This window comes from Pangasianodon hypophthalmus, chromosome 5 (assembly GCF_027358585.1).
Source record: "Pangasianodon hypophthalmus isolate fPanHyp1 chromosome 5, fPanHyp1.pri, whole genome shotgun sequence".
In the NCBI taxonomy this organism is placed as follows: Eukaryota; Metazoa; Chordata; class Actinopteri; order Siluriformes; family Pangasiidae; genus Pangasianodon; species Pangasianodon hypophthalmus.
In genome coordinates this window covers 32537599-32557126 of record NC_069714.1, presented here as the reverse complement: position 1 = coordinate 32557126, position 19528 = coordinate 32537599, and the positions used below count along the sequence as shown (strand labels likewise).

The window sequence follows — 19528 nt, the reverse complement described above, 5'->3', positions numbered from 1 at the left end:
TACTTCAATATACTATTAAACTTTACTTATATGGAATTATATTTGTATAGAGGCTCATCAGAATCGCCACCAGTAGTGAACAGTAAGAAAAATCAATAAATCTGTGAAGGCATTAATTAATATTTAAATAAATGGAGTATTATGATGATGAAGAGTTTACAGCTATAAAGTGCCATTTAATTTCCATCTCACATATTTAGTTCCATCGGCTAACTTGTGCTGACTACTCGGGAAACATGGCTGATAAACACACTTCCTGTGTGGGTGTGAGGGAAACTTATCAGAGTGAGCTAAAGCTGGAGGGGCAATCAGATACACATGTCTCTATCTCTCTCTCAGATAACATCTCATGGCTGAAGGATGAAGGTGATTAAAAGTGTGTGAAGGCTTTGATGTGTCCAGCTGAGGTCGTATCGCTTCCTCTGATAAAAACATACACACACAAAGGCAATAGAGAAGATCCTATTGAATATGATTTTCTGTAAGTTTTCTCTAAAAGATATCCACTTTGACTTATGCTAATGAGTGAGCCCAGGGGATTGTGGGTAATAAAGCCTCATTCATGCTTTCTTCTGGGGATACTGTAGGTGTGTGTGTGTGTGACTGTCCTTCAACATTAATACAGTCTGCATCACACACACAGTCACCATACATCCTAAAACACATACATCTGCACTAAAAAGCTGGCTGTGGCAACATAGTAAGATAGCTGTGGTACCTTCAAAGTATACATCTGCAGCTGTGTCCCAACCTCCCTACTTCCCAAGGCTCTGCCCCAAACTCCATTCTTCCCTACCTCCCTGTGGCTCTGCCCCAACCTCCATTCTTCCCTACTTCTCTACGGCTCTGGCCCAACCTCCCCACGGCTCTGCCCCAAACTCCCTACCTCCCTATGGTTCTGTCCCAACCTCCATACCTCCCTACAGTTCTGCCCCAACCTCCATACCTCCCTATGGTTCTGCCCCAAACTCCCTACCTCCCTACAGTTCTGCCCCAACCTCCCTACCTCCCTATGGTTCTGTCCCAACCTCCATACCTCCCTACAGTTCTGCCCCAACCTCCATACCTCCCTACAGCTCTGCCCCAACCTCCCTACCTCCCTACAGTTCTGCCCCAACCTCCCTACCTCCCTACAGTTCTGCCCCAACCTCCATACCTCCCTACAGTTCTGCCCACACCTCCATACCTCCCTACAGCTCTGCCCCAACCTCCCTACCACCATGTGGCTATCTCCCAACCTTGCTTTGGCTCTGTCTCAATCTCTCTACCTCCCTATATCTCTTTCCCATCCTCGCTATCTCACTGTGGCTCTGTCCCAACCACCCTACTTCTCTAGGGCAATGTCCAAACCTCACTACCTCCCTATGGCTATATCCCAACCTCTCTACCTTCTTTTAATGCTCTCCAAACCTCCCTACCTACCTGTAGTTATGTCTGTCATCAGGCTTTGCTGAAATGTACAGCTGTGTGTTATCAGCATTGCAGTGGAAACTAATACCATGTTTACAAATAATTGTACCCAGAGGTAGTGTATATAGAGAAAAGAGTAGTGGGCCTAGAACAGAGCCTTCTGGAACACCAAACCTTACCTGTTAACCTGTGGATAATCTGTTCACACACTTCTAATTTCAAAGGCACTAGAGTGCAGGTAAGTGTGTGTTTGCGTGTGTTAGTGTGTTTTGGTGTGAAGGTCAGATCAGTGCCCTGTGTGTGTGTGTGTGTTAATGACTGGGTGTGATGGTCAGTAATGACTGGGGCTGTATGATTACAGGCCTGCAATGAGAAATAACTCAGCCACCTTGCTGTTAGAAACAAACTCTGGCTCATTACACACATTCGCAGTGCAGGCTAATTTACATTCCTATTGTGTCCCAACATTGTTTATTGATCTTTGTTTCTTTGCTATCAATGTGCGATGTGATTTTTATTATTTTTGAAACCTATTTCCTAATTGGATGCTAGAGAGCAGAATAAATACACTGACACTGACATTCTCATCTTAGTCAAAGCTCTGCCTTTTCCATATCACACCTTCCCGTTTATTGCCCTGCCCCCTTGTTTGACAAACTGCTTGTCTTGTTTGACAAAAGTGAGATCCTCCCACTGTTATGAAACACTGAACTCTCAGGACTTTATTAAAATTCAGGCAGTTTTCAGAAGTAGTTCTGAGGTTCTGTGGTGTTTCCATATTTCTGTTGATGAGGAGGAGCAGCTGGAGGCTCAACACAGGGTCACATTTAACATTATATATATATATATATATACAACACTGGGGAATTCCTGCCCACTTCTAAGACAAGACCATTATAGCTGACAAAGATTGAAGTCTTCTCTCTCTCTCTCTCTCTCTCTCTCTCTCTCTGTTTCTCTGTCTCTGTCCTTCTCTCTCTGTCTGATCTTCTCTCACTCTCTGATTATCAATCTCTTCAGCTGTCTCTGTCTGTCTCTCTCTGTCTCCTTCTCTAAGTTTGTCTTTTTCTTTCTTTCTCTCTCTCCCTGAGTTTCTCTCTCTATCTATCTTGCTCTAACCCCTCTTATCCACAGCTGTCTTATTCTCAGTGTTAATGCCTCTCACAGGTGAGTTACACTGTCTCTCTCTCTCTCTCTCTTTCTCTCTCTATCACACACACACAGAGAGAGAGAGAGAGAGGGGTTAGGAAACACCTCCTCCTACTCTTAGCGGTCTATGTGTCTCTCAGACTGACTTGAGCACACTGGTCTATCACAGGTTTCTCCTGACTGGACATTTTTTTATTCTACACATTGAGAATCTTAACCTCTGACATGGAGTACTTCACAAAGGAATGTACATTTTCTCCTCTACATGGACATTTTGTGTCTGTATTGTTCTTCTGGATGTTCCTGAAATCTGAAGGTGCCTCTGAATTTTTTCTGAAGATTTAATACCTTGTCTCATGTAGAGTTTCTCCTGGATGTTCCAAATTTCTTAAAATTTCCCAAGATCCTGGATGATTCTGAAATCTATAGATTCTTTTGGATAATTAATTAGTGTGAAGGTTCTCTTGGATTAAGACATAAATATTTAGGAAAACTGAACATAATATGTTTCTGGATGATACGCAGATGTGAAGGTGTAGATGTTTCAGAAATAATATCGTCTAGATCATTTAAGATATAAAGCCTCACCTGGATGTATCTAGCACTCTGGTAATTAATCCAGAATATTGATTAAATCTCAAGAGACCTCTGGATGTAAATGAAACCTGAAGACTCAACCGTAAAAAGTCCTCCAGATGTTTCTGAAGCTTGGAAGATCTTGTCTCGGAAAAGGTCCACTGTAGTGCAGTGGGCTGTTATGAGGAGACTCAAAGAGGAGTTTAAGACTTGATCTGACTGATTGCATATGAACGCAGCTCTGATGCTGCTGAAGTTTGTCATCCTTCTCTGCTGTTTCATCAGCAGCTGGTCAGCGCCATGGAGACCATGCACAGGTACACTTCCACACCTAGAACAGCGTAAGTACAGCTCCTCACCTAGCACTGGTAAAACATGCCAGCTAGCACAAATACACCTCTGCACCTAGCTCAAGTAAAACATGTCAGCTAGCACAGGTACACCTCTAGGCCTACATCAGGTAAACCATCTTATCTAGAACAAGTCACACTACTCAACTACAGAAGGACGACCTTCACATCTATCTCAGGTACACTTCCTCACCCAAAACTGGTATACCTCTTCACATAGGACAGATTCACCTCTACTTCTACACCTAGCTCAGTTCCTTAACTAGAGCAGGTACACTTCCTCACCTAGAACAGGTACACCTCCTCAACTAGCTTAGGTGAAACCCCTAGAGCTGAGGTATGCTTGTTACCCAGAACAGGTAGACCTCCTCAGGTATGCTTCCTCACCCAGAACTAGTACATCTCCTCACCTAGCTCAGGTAAGCTTCCTCACCCATAATAGGTACACCTCCACATCTCACTCAGGTATGCTTCCTAACCGAGGTCAGGTATGCTTCCTCACCCAGAACAGGTACAGTAGAGCTCCAGCATTAGCTCTAGCACAGATATACCTCTACTCCTAAAACCACCTAGCTCATATACATTGTCTTACCTAGCACAGGTGAAACCCTTCACCTAGAGCAGATACATATCCTCACCCAGCACAGGTGAGTCCGATCAACTAGGGCAAGGACACACCTATTTTTCTAACACAGGTACTCATCACTCTGCACATATTCACCCATTAACCTAGTACATGTGAAGTGAAAATCCTCACCCAGAACAGGTACCTTTCCTAACACAGAAACACCTGCTCACCTAGCACAGGTGCACCTTTTATATAGAACTTATTCACTTAGCACAGGTGAATCTCTATAGTTAGAACAGGTACAACTATTCTCCTGGCCATACACCAGTTCACTTTGCACAGATACACTTCCCTACCTGTCCATATCATGTCCTCTCTTTCTAATGCAGTAATTCTGCTTTATTACCTGGAGCAGGTTGGAGTGCAGGTGATGGTGTTCCTCTAAAGAGCAGTGTTTCATGGCAGCTTCAGTAAGAGCGAGCTGTAACTTGTCCTTTTCATGTCAGCTGTCAGAGGTGGTTTCTCTTTGCGCTGTGTCGCTCAAGCTCTGTAATTACTGCGGATTTTCTTGCAGATTGCCGGGATATTATGAGCTTCAGGTTCTCTAAACCATTTAAGCTGACTAATTATGATATCATTCAAAGGACCGAAAGGAAGGGGAGGAGGACAGGGGTGCTTCTGTTCTCCTGTATGATCTTTATACTGACTCGCTTTCAGAGCAGAATCTACAGCAGCTCCTCAGCTGGGTTTAGTGAGGACTCACTTCAAAACCATGTCAAGGGGCCAGACGGAAACACACACTCCTGTGGTTGTCTCTGTAGATGAGATACATGATTAGATGTGGTCTCCAGGACTCCAGGTGCTCTGATCAAACATTTAGGCCTTGAGTTTTGCAAAATGAGAGCAGTTATGTGCAAGAAGACGACATTGGAAGGCATTTATCTTCATCAGTATACATGTTTTGTAGGGATTGTATGAGCACTAATTTTTACTAGTCAAACAATAACTCAAAAACATAGCTGACTAATTGTCTTTTCCATAGTTAATGTAGAAACTGTTGTAGGTCATCACTAATTTTAGGCTGTTTTATTTGTGTATTAAAGAATACATCAAACCACACTTCAGCTGACACTGTTTAATAAATAAACAAAGGAATAAATAAAAAATAAATTTATCTTTTATAACAATTTGTATGTTTTATTACAAAATAATATGGGAATCTTATAATACTACTTAAGTATGTACAAGTTCTTAAAATGCACTTAGGTGGAGAAACTGTCAGCTCAGCTGAAATAGCTGATTCAGGAACAGTGATCCACAGGGTGGAAACTCATTTATATTTATGGCATTTGGCAGATGCCCTTATCCAGATCAACTTACATTTATCTCATTTTATACAACTGAGTGGTTGAGGGTTAAGGGCCTTGCTCAAGGGCCCAGCAGTAGCAGTTTAGTGGTGATAGCGATATGTGGTGACATGGTTAAATCCTTAATGGTTTTAGTAATTGTGCATATGCAACAAAAGGGCAGTGGTAGCCCAGTGGTTAAGATGTTGGACTACTGATCGGAAGGTCATAAGTTCAATCCCCAGCACCACCAAGCTGCCACCGCTGGGCCCCCTGAGCAAGGCCCTTAACCCTCAACTGCTCAGTTGTATAAATGAGATAAATGTAAGTCGCTCTGGATAAGGGTGTCTGCCAAATGCCGTAAATGTAAATGCAACTTGCTATGTATTGGTGTCTGTAGTTATTTGTGGTTCTCTGTGGAGATAATATGGTTCTCTACAGAGCTTTATGGATTTCTTTGGGTCTATGGCATTGTTGGAGGTCTCTGTCTGGTCTCTGTGGGTGTTTACTGGTCCCTGTAGTGTTTCTGTTCTCTTTAGTGCTGTAGTGTTTTTGCGAAACCACTGTGTGGTTCCTGCAGCTCAGGACCACTTTTGGTAGGTACTAACCCCCGCATACCGGGAACACCTCACAATGCCTGCTGTTTTGCAGATGCTTTGACCCAGTTGTCTAGACTTCACAATTTGGCCCTTGTCAAAGTCACTCAGATCCTTACGCTTGCCCTTTTTCCTGCTTCCAACACATCAGCTTCGAGAACTGACTGTTCACTTGCTGCCTAATAAATCTCTCCCCTTTACAGGTGCCACTGTAATGAGATAATCAATGTTATTCACTTCACCAGTCAGTGGGTTTAATTGTAGGGCTGATCATTGTAGATTCTTTTGGGTGTCAGTGGGCTCTTCTGGGTCTCTTTAGGTCACTCTAGAGATTTTTCCTGGGTCTCTGTGTGACTCAGAGGGCTTCTTTTGGGTTCTTTTGTCTGTAGATTTCTCTTGCTTATTTTTTCATGGGGCTATATACACATTAGGTTCAGTCAGATTTGGACATTATTTCACAAATATTTGTTGTACTTGGGTCAGGTTCAGATTTCATGTTTGAGTTTCTCATAGCGTAGTATTTTTAGCTAGTTAAGATGGGCGTACACTGCAGGGCGTATCTGTTTTCACTTTGCGACAATGTTCATAATGGGAGGTGAACTTCCAGGTGGGAGCTGGATGGGAGGTGAGTGTGACCACAGATGATCCGGTGGTGTGAATAATAATAATAATAGTCTATACTGTTCCCTTTAGTTGTGTGTACCTATAGCTTAGACCTCCCTCCAGGTCTCTTTATGCTCATGTGACCTGCATTATATCTCCAATAATGCATTTGTTTTATAATAATAGGAGGCCCCAGAGTGCCTCTGTGTGCCCCATGTGAATCAGCAGCATTATGAAAGGTGCTATTTGCTCTCTGAAAAGCTTTTTCAGTCTTTGAAATGTGATCTAGTCCATTCTATTCCACAAGTCTTCTCCATTGCTCTTGTTTCCCTCTTTGATTTTACCATGTGAATCCAAACACAAGTAGAAGTCCTGCCCTTTAAAACTGAAGTATTTATTTTAAGAAAACACTGTTTTTTCATAGACATCTGACTGAACCTGTCGTCACTTCACAGGACACATGAGTGCAGCGTGAAACACAAACATGCATGTGAAACTGCCTTACACATTTGGCACACCAGAGACTTCCTGCACTGCAGATTTATCTTCTATAAATTTAATATGTCTATATAATACAATTTATCTTCTATATCTGTACTATACTATATAGTCAAAAAGTACTAACTGTGTTAACAGGAAATTGAATATGAACATCAGAGTCCTTTCTGAATTCATTATAGTTTTAACGTAAAGTCTATTATATCGGACTGACGTTATAAATTGTTCAATGATGGAGACTTGAGTGCAAACTGTTCTTAGCAATTGTAATCCTAAGGCTATCGAAGGAAAAACATCCACAGTAATGTTTTAACCCTAACCCTAACCCTAACCCACAGTAAAGTTTTTTTTTCAGTGAGCAGAGAAATAAGGCACTTAGTGCAGGTTCTCGTTATGTTAACCAGTGGTAGCCCTGACCTGTTTGGCTTTTGAACAAAATTTAAATTTTTGCCTCACTTACATCTAGTCGATCATCCAAGACATATTTAATGTCCAACTGTTGCTTTTTCAGTTTCACACTACAGCTCTAAGCCTCAAATATTGATCACAGTGTCCTTTCTGATGGTTTCAGAGTGAAATTTGAAAACTGCAACCCTTCTTTTGATCTCCAGCACATCATCTCATATACATAGGCTTCTGAAAATGCATATGCTGTTTTAAAGAGTGGTTCAGATTGACATGGTTAATTGGTAACAGGTAATGAAGTATTGAGCACCAGGTAGCATCATACAAACTTTGTCAAATGATGGCACAAAAAACATTTTCTCAAACCTTTCCTAATTAAGGGAATATTGTTCGCATCTCCAATTAAGGGAAGTATTCCTGGGATAGCCTCTGGCTCTACCTCCACCCTGACCAGGATAAAGTGGTTAATTGGGTGTGCATCCCTCTTTCAAGTACCATAGATCATTTCCAATTACTGTGTTAATTTTGCACTGGAACTATGACACTAACTGCACATTAAATATCATTGTTCGATCCTCATTCTGGAGTGTATTTTGTCCACAGATCTGTTACCACTGGATCTGCTGCATCATGTCCTTCCTGTTGTAGGCAGTCACCAGACTCAGGTCCGGATGGTTCAATCTCAGGGTTCAAGAGGACTGAAGCTCTCCGGACCTCCACAAGCTCTGAGTTTCCCATCATCACAGATCTTCACCAACTGCAACTTCTTCCCTGCTGAGTTCTCCATCGTGGTCACACTGAAGATCCCCAAACTAAATCCTTATGTAAGAAACACATAAAGAGCAAGTTCTCATATTTTGAACACGCTCCACAGTTCATCAATCAATATAAACACTGTTTCATCTTTTATTGTAACACAGACAAACAGAAACTGCATACTGCTGCACTTAATAGTATTCTGTATCCAAACTGTAAACTAGGGTACCTTCTATTAAGCAACTGGTATTAGCTTGCTAAGTGTTTAACAGCCACAACAAAACCTTCTTGATTCTAAGTTTTAATATTCCTATGTCTCTGTGACAATTTCCCAACCTCCCTACCTCCCTACAGCTCTGTCCCATCCTCCCTATCTCTGTTGTTTTGTCCTACTTCCCTGGCTCCCTCTGGCTCTGTCCCAACCCCCATACTTCATTATGGCTATTACCTAACCTCCCTACCATCTTCTGTCTCTGTCCTAACCTCCCTACCATCTTCTGTCTCTGTCCTAACCTCCCTACCATCTTTCAATTCAATTCAATTCAATTCAAAAGCTTTATTTTCCCAAATAGTGTAGAAAATTGTCTTTAGACAAAAAGCTCAACACACAAACAATACAAATAATCATCACAACACTTTACATTACATACATCACTTCACAACTATAATAACACATAAAAAATTTATTTTAAGATCCTATTTAAAACACCAATCGCAGTTGGGATAAAGGTCTTCTTATACTTGGCCCTTTTCACTAAAGGCACTTTATACCGTCTACCAGAGGGAAGTAACTGGAAAGAACTATACAGGGGATGAGACGAGTCTCCCACAGTAACAGAGGCTTTCCTTTTTAATGCCACAGTAAAGAGATCAGTGAGAGGTGTTTGTCTCTCACCAATTATTTTACTCACCACATTTATAATCCTTAAAAGTTTGTTTTTGCTTTTAACAGAAAGATACAATATTAAAAGTAAGAACAGATTCGATAAGTGATTTATATACAGCCATCAAAATGTCCTTTTCAATGTTAAAACTCAGTTTTCTCAATAAGCGTAAACGTTGATAAGCCTTTTTAAAAACATAGTTTCTAATGACTGAATATCCTTTACACATCCCAGTGCCATATCATCTGCATATTTTATAAGCATCAATTTATCGTTATCACAGGTCATTTCGTTTGTATAAATAGAAAATAGAATTGGTGATAAAACACACCCCCGTGGAAGGCCAGTGTTTAAAACCGCATTCTCCGACTTTTTGCCATTTACCAATACATGCTGTGGACGGTCCCGTAAAAAACTGTTAATCTATAAGATAAGGGTTTGGTGCACCTGCAAATCCTCCATCCTCTGTCTCTGTCCTAACCTCCCTACCATACTCTGGCTCTGTTCCAAACTCCCTAACACATTATGGCTTTGGCCTAGCCTCTCTCCCACCCTCTGGCTCAAACAAAACCTCCCTACCTCTCTATGGCACTATCCCTAGCCTAACCTCTCTACTTCCCTCTGGCTGTGTCCCAACATCCCCACATCCTTATGGCTCTGTCCCAACCTCCCTACCACTCTCTATTTCTGTCTCTACCTCCCTGAGGAACTGTCTCAAACTCACTACCTTTTATGTACTGTATATATCCCAACCTCCTTACCTCCCTGTGGATCTAACTTAATCTCCCTAATTACCACTGCTTTTGTCCCACCCTCATTCTATCATTCCTCTGTCCCAGGCTTAATATCTCCCAGTGTGTATATCTTACCCTTCCTATTGCTGTGTCTCAACTTCATTACCGCCCTGTGGCTATATCTCAATTCAATTCAGTTTTTTTTGTATAAAGCTTTTAATGATGGACATTGTCAAAAAGCGGCTCTTCAGAAAACTGGATATAAAATTTTAATTTCAACAGTGGAAAGGAAAAACTTCCTTTGGCCTTCCTTTGGACTTCCTTTGACCACCCAGTGTCAACCAGGATTGGTTCCCTTTTGAGTCTGGTTCCTCTCAAAGCGGAACCAATCATTTTTGACACTGGATGGTGTGATTATAAGTCATTCCACTTCCATAACTGTATACCATAAAGTCAAGCAGTGTGTCAAAGTGTGTCAGAAGAAACTTGAGCATGAGCATCATTAGAGTTTTAACTTTAAGTTTCTTGTATCAAACTGAAATTAGCAACTGTTCAATTATGGTGACTTGAGTGTAAACTGTTCTTAGCAATTGCTGAAAGAACATCCACAGCCATCTTAAGGGTGTCTGTGTGGTACCCTCCACACTAAACCCATGGTGATCTGTAGGCTATCCATGAGGTGACATCTTCAGCAGCAGTGTGTGATTTTCAAGTGAGCTAGGCTCCAAGCAGAAATGGGGCATCAGTATGGATCAGGCAGTTCCAGAGGGCAGGAGGAGTCAGGATCATTGGTATCTCAGGAGTAACATGTGTAGCTTGAAAGAGAGTCTCATTATCCTGCTTGCTTGTGACTACATCCTAACCTCCCCATCTCACAATGGCTACATTCCATTCACCCATATTCTCATTGGTGAGGTCCCAAAATTTGGGATGCAGCCATGGTAGAAATGGAACAAGCTGCTAATGTGCGCTAATGGGCTAATGTGAGTGTTGATTATTTCATGCAGAAAGATGAGTACATATTCACTCTTTTGGATGGAGATTCAGATGAGCTCCTTGTTGGTCTTCGTCTCGCTCATGATAAAGTGCACTTCCTGCGGCGGATAGATGACAGGACGGAACGTGTGACCTTCAGGCAGGTGAACATGGTGGACGGACACTGGCATACAATGGTGCTTGCACTCAGTGGCCACTACGCCATACTCACTCTGGACTGTGGTGTCCCAATCGAGCTGTAGGTGAAGGGTTACTAGTTATCAATGTTCTTCCTGATTGATCTTCTCTGTCTGCCTCTCTGTCTCTCTGTCTTTAACTCTCTGAGTTTTATGCTGAACCATAGGCAGCTAGAGAAGCCATTTCCTGAGCAGTTGTACACAGGTGGTTCCACATTCTTCATCGGCAGCAGGAGGAGATGGAGTGGCCTGTTCTCTGTAAGGAACTCCACCTGTCTCACTCACCTGTCTCACACTCACTTGTCTCTCACCACCACTCACCTGTCTCACACCAGTATATTTTGTATGTTTTGTTTTCTGACTTGTTTTGTTCTCTGTGCCTCTCTGTCTCACTTTTGCTGTCTTACTCTCACTCAGGGTTTGATTAGGCAGCTCGTCCTCATGCCCGGATCAGATGCGTCCTCTCGTCTGTGTCCCTCATCTGATCCCACACTGTCTGTTCTGTCAGTTCCTCAGATTCTCTTACACCTGCCAGTCAAACCTCCAACCAATCAGCTTCCATTTTACCCCTATGGTGAGAATGAGCACATGCTCCTCCCGGGCTTTCTTCAATACAAATAATTTGTGAAATAGATTTAGTGATCAAACTATACTAATTTATATAATAATAATAATAATAATAATAATAATTGTAAATGATTATAAATGTAATTATTACTAAAAATTATTAATAATTATTGTAAATTTCCAATAAATTACAGTTAATTTATTGTAAAAACACAATACGCTAATTAACTAGTTTAGTAAAGTCAGATAATTTGGTATTTATTTAATTATTTATTTTAAAATATTGTTTACATTGTCAAATATAAATTTTACTGAAAATGTAAACATTCTGGGTCAATAATTAAATAATTACATTTAATTATTTTATAAATTAAATATACATTAAATATTATACAATAGGACATTAATTAAACAACTTCATTACTAATTACTTAAATACAACTATTTACTCTCGCACACAGAATGAAGGTCATAAACAAATAAATAAATATAAAGACTTAAAATTAAATTACAAAAAAAATTATACATTACAGTGATAATGTAGTATAATAATGTAGTGATAATCTCAAATTAAAATTACAATCACACGTTTTAATTTAGTATGTTTTATATATGTGTTATGTGTTCCCACCAAATCCCTTGATGACAAAACTAGCAAAGGAATGTGTGTGTGTGTGTGTGTGAGAGAGAGAGAGAGAGAGAGAGAGATGATTCTTTATATTACTATATTCTCTTTTGTCTCTCTTACTCTGTCTATCTCTCTGTGTGTTCTTGGTCTTATCTCTCTCTCTCCTGTCTCCCTCTCTGTTGTCTCCCTCTCTCCTGTCTCTCTCTCTCTGTAGAGGCGGAGTTGCGTGTTACTCAGCGTGTTCCTCCGGTGTGTGTCAGTTCTGTAGTGGGCCAGTTGTGGTTCAGCATTGAGAAGAGATCGCTGTTCCTGTGTAATGGCACTACATGGCTCACCATGCTGCATGGTACAACACACATACACACACACAAACTCACACACAGACACACACACAAACTCACACACAGACACACACAGAATGATAAAACTCTGCTGTTAAACCCTCACTCTCATTGTTCTACACAGAGAAGGAAAAGTTGGATTATGTTGAAGATCATCAGGATCTCTTCACAAACTCAGAGACGTTTGATATTGAGGTTTTTCATCTCCCGTCTCTTGGTTTGTTCATCGCTACGGCGAATCGTGACTCCAGCTACGGTTCAGCAATTTACAGGTGGACCAATGGCAGATTTGAGCGATTTCAGAACATCAACACATATGATGCTCAAGCATGGAAATTCTTCACTGTGGGAAAAAAGGTTTGAGTCCCCACCTTCTGTTTCCCGTATATATTCATTTATAGGGAGGTTTTGACAGATCCGTAGGGAGGAAGGGATGTTGGGACAGAGCTACTGGGAGGTGGGGACAGAGCCATACGGAGGTAGAAAGGTTGCGACAGATCCATAGGGTTACTGGGAAGTTGTGACAGGCCTCCACTCTTTTGTTAAGGCTTTCCACTAGATTTTGAAGCGTGGCTCTGGTTATTTCTGCCCATTCAGCCAGAGCATTTGTGAGGGCAGGCACTGATGTCAGGCAAGAAGGGTTTCCAGTTGGTGTTCCAGTTCATCCCAAAAGTATTCAGTGAGATTGAGCTCAGGGCTCTGTGCAGGTCACCCAAGTTCCTCTACACCAATCTTGGCAAACCATGGCGCTTGCGTTGTGCACAGGGGCATTGTCATGCTGGAACAGGTTTGTGCCAGTGAAGCTAAATTGTAATGCTACAGCATACAAAGACATTATATACAACTGTGTCCTTTCAACTTTGTGGCAACAGTTTGGGGAAGAACCACTTCTGGGTGTGGTGGTCAGGTGTCCACATACCTTTGGCCTTATAGTGTATATCTAATATCTCATACCTGCTCCTGCAGGAAAACAATTATTCCCATTTCTAGCTGCTAAAAGTTGTTCTCAGTTTGCAGCTACTCGATGTGATGGCTTTTGTGGAATTGTTTTTTATTATAAATTGCACATGTGAAAATGATATTTGCCTGATGTTATGTGGTAGACAGCACCTGTTTCCCTTCTTACCAAGACGGTTATAAATTACAGACAGCTGGATGACAGATGTTCCTCCATAAAACATTAAACTGATTTATACTACAGCTACAAATTGTGTGTGTGTGTGTGTGTGTGTGTTTTAGAGGTTCTTGGTCGTGGCAAACTCCAGAAGAAGTGATGATAACAAACGTGGTGAGCTTTCGGTGATTTATAAATGGAGAGTAAAGAAGCAGCACTTTGTTGAGTATCAGAAGATTCAAACACACAGTGCTCGCGACTGGGAGGCCTTCCGTATCCAAGATGACAACTTCCTCGCTGTGGCTAATCACAGAGAAGGTGGATTTATATTCTTTGGACACCCTAAACACACACTAAATATATACCAAACACACATTGAGACTTAAGTTTACACAGGCCATGCCTCCTTCACTGAGACTGACAGGTACAGAGATCCTGATCTTGCTCTCTTCCTCACACTCCATCACACTTGTGCACAGGTGAGATGAACCACAACATCGACAGCGTGATCTACAGGTGGAACCGAGACACCAGGAAGTTTGAGGTGAATCAGACCATCTCAACATCTGGAGCCTATGACTGGGAGTTCTTCACCATCGGACCGTACCACTTCCTGGTGGTAGCCAACAGCTTTAACGGCAAATCCACCGACATCAGCTCCACCATTTACATCTGGCTGGGGGGGAGGTTCCAGCCATTCCAGTACATCACGGTACACCAGGATACATGGAATACATATAGAAACACATTTTATATTTTTCAAATATAAGTCTTAAATTAGGGGCTTAGCATGCTTATCTCCAGGCTTGCGGGTTCAATGCCTGCCTTCATGTTCTCCCCATGCTTTGGAGGTTTCCACCGGGTATGGCATTTACATTTACATACGGCATTTGGCAGACGCCCTTAGCCAGAGCAAACCCACCGGGTACTTTGGTTTCCTCCCCCAGTCCAAAGACATGCATTGTAGGCTGATTGGCATCTCTAAATTGTCTGTAGTGTGTGAATGTGTGTGTGTGTGTTTGTGATTGTTCCCTGCGTTGGACTGGCTCCCCATCCAGGGTGTCCCCTGCTTTGTGCCCTGAGTCTCCTGGGATAGGCTCCAAGCTTCCCGCGACCCTGTGTAGGATAAGCGGTACAGAAAATGGATGGATGAAAGTCTTAAATTGACAGATGAGTCCTGACTGATGAGCTGTGGACTGTAACTGTACCCTTTAATTAGTGAAAGGTGTAATTAGTAATGAGATACAGTATAGGTTACAGTGTGTGTGTGTGTGTGTGTGTGTGTGTGTGTGAGAGAGAGAGAGAATTTTAGGGACTTTCCAAGGTTTCTGTCTGTTACATCAAGACAGCATAATGTAGGGGTCCAAAAAATAGAACAAAAAGATATAAAGGTAGGCAGAAATATAGTTGGTAGATAGATAATAAAAGAATATTCATAATCCAGAGAGAAAGTTCTACACAGCTCCAAAACCCACTGAATATAACTGACGTCAATAGACAAGAAGTAATGTGAAACAATAGCACTTATAATTAACAGCTTGGAAAACTGATAGGACTCCACAAGTTCACCTGTGTGAGGTGAGTATAGGGTACAGGTCAGGATGATGGTGAGGTAATGATGAATTGAAATGCTGAAGTTTAACTCATGCGACTGCAGAGACTGGGATTTGACAGTACGACACCCTGTCACTCGATTGCATTTCAAGTGCTAAAAATTATGTGCAATTTTGTGTTCTTAGAAGAACATCAGACATCAGCAATTTTACAGCATGATCCCAAGTATATAGTTGGTACCAGCACATGGAGTTGATTGTTCATGGAAATTAAATGTAAAAGTAGGATAAAAACAAACTAGAAGTTATCTGGTAGATTCTCCAAATAGACTAAGACTTCTCCAACAAAGTAAGGGCTGGAGAATATCATCTCAGGGAGTTTTTCCTCACCACCGTCACCTCTGGCTTGCTCATTAGGGATAAATTTTAATTTTACATCCGATTTCTGTAAAGCTGCTTTGTGACAATGTCCACTGTTAAAAACGCTATATAGATAAATTGAATTGAATAGTCTACCTGACTGTCTCTGGTTCAGATGTTTAATTGTGCAGATAAACTACAAACCTCAGTGGTCATCAGCACAAGAATTTAACCTTGGCTGGGGACACTTTTATAGAAAAGTGAGAAGAAGTCATCTGCTTGCTTGACAATTTGAGTTGTCTGGTCTGGGGGTCTCAGGAACTTCTGAGGACCTCTGTTAAGGAGCTCAGTGAGGTTCTGAAGTTGTGAAAGTAGCTGGCCAAACTCAGTAAATGTTGCAGTCCCTTAATGTTCCTGCATCCAACTTGTATTTATCTATTTCTAACCCCTCACAGCTAATTACATACCTGAGGAAGCAGACACTGATGGACAGATGACTCTGAATGTGACTGAACATTTCTCATTTCAGACATTTGGAGCAATTGATTGGGAGATGTTTCAGATCGATAACAGGTTCTTTCTGGCTGTAGCGAACTCTCAGAAACTCAGTGACTCCAGCACAGTTCTCTACAACATCAACTCCACCATCTATGAACTTAATACAACCTCACAGAGTTTTATTAAGTTCCAGGATATAGCAACAAGCAGGTGAGTAAATGCTGAAGCTCATCGGGTTCTTTATCAATGGCCTGTGATGTGCGTTAACACTGAGCATTGTGTTCATTGTGTTTGCAGTGCTTTAGATTGGGAGTTCTTCACTGTGGGTGATGATAAGTTCCTGGTGGTGGCAAACTCATATGATGGAGCTTCATACTCAGTAAACAGTGTTATATATAGGTGAGTGGATCGCACCATAGTGGTATAACATTACTAGTCCACTGCAAGAGCTTTGAAGCTTCTCTGTTGTTCATTGAGTTTGGACTCACATGAGCTTGAACATTAGTGGATCAGTGTTTTAGATTATAGGATATATTTGTATGCATTAAAAGTTTACATTTTTTTAAAACATAAAGATATACCATTTGTAGTTCTTGTTAACTCTATACCCACTGTGACGACGTGGAACTCTCTGATTGCTGTTCCATCCGTTCTCATGTTTAGCACTTAACTGATATACAATCTGCAAAACTGGGACAGCAAACCAGTTCATCTAGTTGTTCGTTAGTTTAACATCAACAACAATCATTGTAATCACCATAACAATGAAGAAAACATCATAACAATGAGGATATCGTTGTGAAACAGCACAATGAAATAATTTGCTAGTATACAAAGATTGGCCTTCGCTATTGGTTAGCAAATCTTTGAACAGGAATTGAAAAGATGTAGGTTTGTGGGAGTTTTTTTTATTTCGATTTTGATTGATGATTGGGATAGAACCATCCTCAGTTTCCATTCCAGAAGATTCCCTGTAACAGGCCCCTTTATGGCGCTCCTGGTTGCACACAAATTAAAATATTAGGGACGTTACCCAGTGACCCGACACTGATAACTCTGAGAATCTGTGCTAGAGTGATAGTGGCTATCTATACTTAGCTAAAGTCTAATTTATTTACATCCTCTGCACAGATTACTACTAATCAAGTCACTAAATATAAAAATCTGGGGCGTGTTCATATCTTAGAGAAGCTAGCTAGAGACTGGGATTTAACAAATGTCTCACATACGGTGTACTACAATGAAGATGACTTATTTTACAATGGAATATCTAAAATACTGTAAACCATGAAAAAGGATTGTTATTATTATACTGACATTTAGTAAATTAAAAAGTAATTAAATTTTATTATCAAAACAAAAACGTTGGCCAAAGTGCTGTACATATCATATAGCAATCAAATAAAACACCAAGCATCTCCTGTACTCCTAAAATGTTAAATAGATTATGAGAGATTCAGACGCTGTAGTGAGCAGAGATCTTTGGGTTTGAAAGGGACGTGGACGAAAGTGTCATCGGTGTAGCAATGAAGAGACGATATGGGCTCTGACCCAGTGGGAGAAAAGTACAAGGTGCAGTGTAGATCCTTGAGGAACATCACAGTCAACAGTAACAGATCAATAGAGGCATTAACTGAGAACCTCCTGAGACTGAGGTAGGACCTACACCAGCTCAGGCTCACTGTGTGTGTGTGTGTGTGTGTGTGTGTGTGTGTGTCCTCAGGTGGCAAGGTTATGAAGGATTCGTGCCTGTGCACAGACTGAACACACACGGATGCAGAGATTGGGAATTCTTCACTTCCTCTGATGGATCGTACCTCATTTCCTCCAGCGCCAGAGCTGCGTACTCCAAAGTGCTCAAGCTGAAAACCTACTTCCAGCGTTGAGTCTTAAAATCGACAACATGACCAAGCTGACCTACATCATCACCTGCATCATCACCTGCATCATATGATCATATGCTCTCGAGCTCGAGCATGACTTATGGGACTTCTAGTAACTTTGGGTGCAGTAAACCCCGCCTCCTCTGAGTTCTTATTGGTGGCTGTGTTTAACCAATCACAATTACTTTCTGCTCCCAGGATTTCTCTGATTGGCTGCTGGCAGCCAGAAAAATACAGAGAATAGCTTTTTTTTTTTTTTTTTTTTTTTTTTAAATGTAGATCAGTTTAGTAAGATAAAGCTCAACATAATAAACTTCAGCATAATAAAGTTCCAGAAAATTAAGTTCTGCGAAAAGTTCCATAAAAATATGTAAAGTAGAGTTTGGTCAAATAAAATCGAATAAAATAAAGATCAGTATAAAAGGGTTCACTAAAATAAAGTTAGGTAAAGTTTGGTAAGCTAAAATTGGGTAAAATATAGTTTAGTAAAATAAAGTTCTTTATTTATTGATGCAGCTGATGTTAAACTGTCATCACTGTTTAATGTTCAGAAATAAAGTTCATAAAACAAATATTAAAACAAGCTATAACCGTCTTAAAACAATCTATTAAAACCTTAAAAAAAAAGATTTCATTTATTTTTAGAAGAGAGCGAAGATTTTTGCTGTGGTAGCTGCAGCGCCCTCTATTGGACACTCCATGTACAGCGCTAAGACTGAATCTACTACATAAAGAACTCTCCTTATAAAACATGTATTTATGTTTAATTTACTCACAGATCTCTTAAAATCACTTGTTTATCTCATTAACAATTTCACGACTGTTTACAAATAATTTATCTGTCATTCATTTGCACACAGTGGAGCTTATTATTATTATTATTATTATTATTATTATTATTATTGTTGTTGTTGTTATTATTATTGTAGTAGTAATAGTAATAGTAGTTGTCTGAATCTCAGTTAATGCAGATGAACCTGGCAGCTATCAGAGCAGCGTTATGTAGGCCTTATCTATGAAAACAATAACTTTTGTTCATTCAATACTACATTTTTATGCTATTTTAATGATATTTTCTAGGATTGTTTCAATTATGTAGAATACTATTGTAAATGTTAACTGTGTTTCTGACATTTATACTATATAAATAAAATGATATTAATATTATTGTTACTGTGACGCTGATGGTCTCAGGTTTGGCAGAATGAAATCTGCAGCTGAACAATGCGTAATGTTTATTAACTGTGTTTTTTTTAATGTGTGTAATAACAGTGTAAGAGTTCTCTCAGTAACGCTGATCATGTGCAGGTGTTATAGTCAGTGCTGTGAGAAATAAACACGTTACTAAACATTAATTCAGGATAAAAACAACAACAATAACGAGGGTTGTGATGGGCGTTTGGTGAACTGTGTCTCCCCCTGGTGGCTACCACGGGCACTGAACACACACTCCTTACATTTACATTTAGCTGTAGTTTCAGAATTACACTTAAATAAATTACACGGGAATAAAAGTATAAAATGCGAGAGAAATTCT

General features: G+C 40.5%; 1 protein-coding gene across 2 annotated transcripts; it reads left to right on the top strand.

The window, feature by feature from the left end:
* The first annotated feature begins 2586 nt into the window (after positions 1–2586).
* tspearb (thrombospondin-type laminin G domain and EAR repeats b) lies at positions 2587–19177 on the top strand. Of its 2 annotated transcripts, none has more exons than XM_026911942.3 (12): positions 2587–3452; positions 8105–8325; positions 10883–11109; positions 11215–11305; positions 11465–11621; positions 12457–12588; positions 12708–12940; positions 13823–14015; positions 14177–14409; positions 16140–16318; positions 16406–16507; positions 17832–19177. In XM_026911942.3, exons 1-12 carry the CDS (start codon positions 3365–3367, stop codon positions 17992–17994), a joined length of 2019 nt encoding a protein of 672 aa, XP_026767743.2. In that variant the 5' UTR covers positions 2587–3364; the 3' UTR covers positions 17995–19177. The 2 variants fall into 2 exon arrangements, with proteins under 2 accessions (XP_026767743.2, XP_026767742.2); XM_026911941.3 differs by having other exon boundaries at positions 2587–3476.
* The last annotated feature ends 351 nt before the right edge of the window (positions 19178–19528 follow it).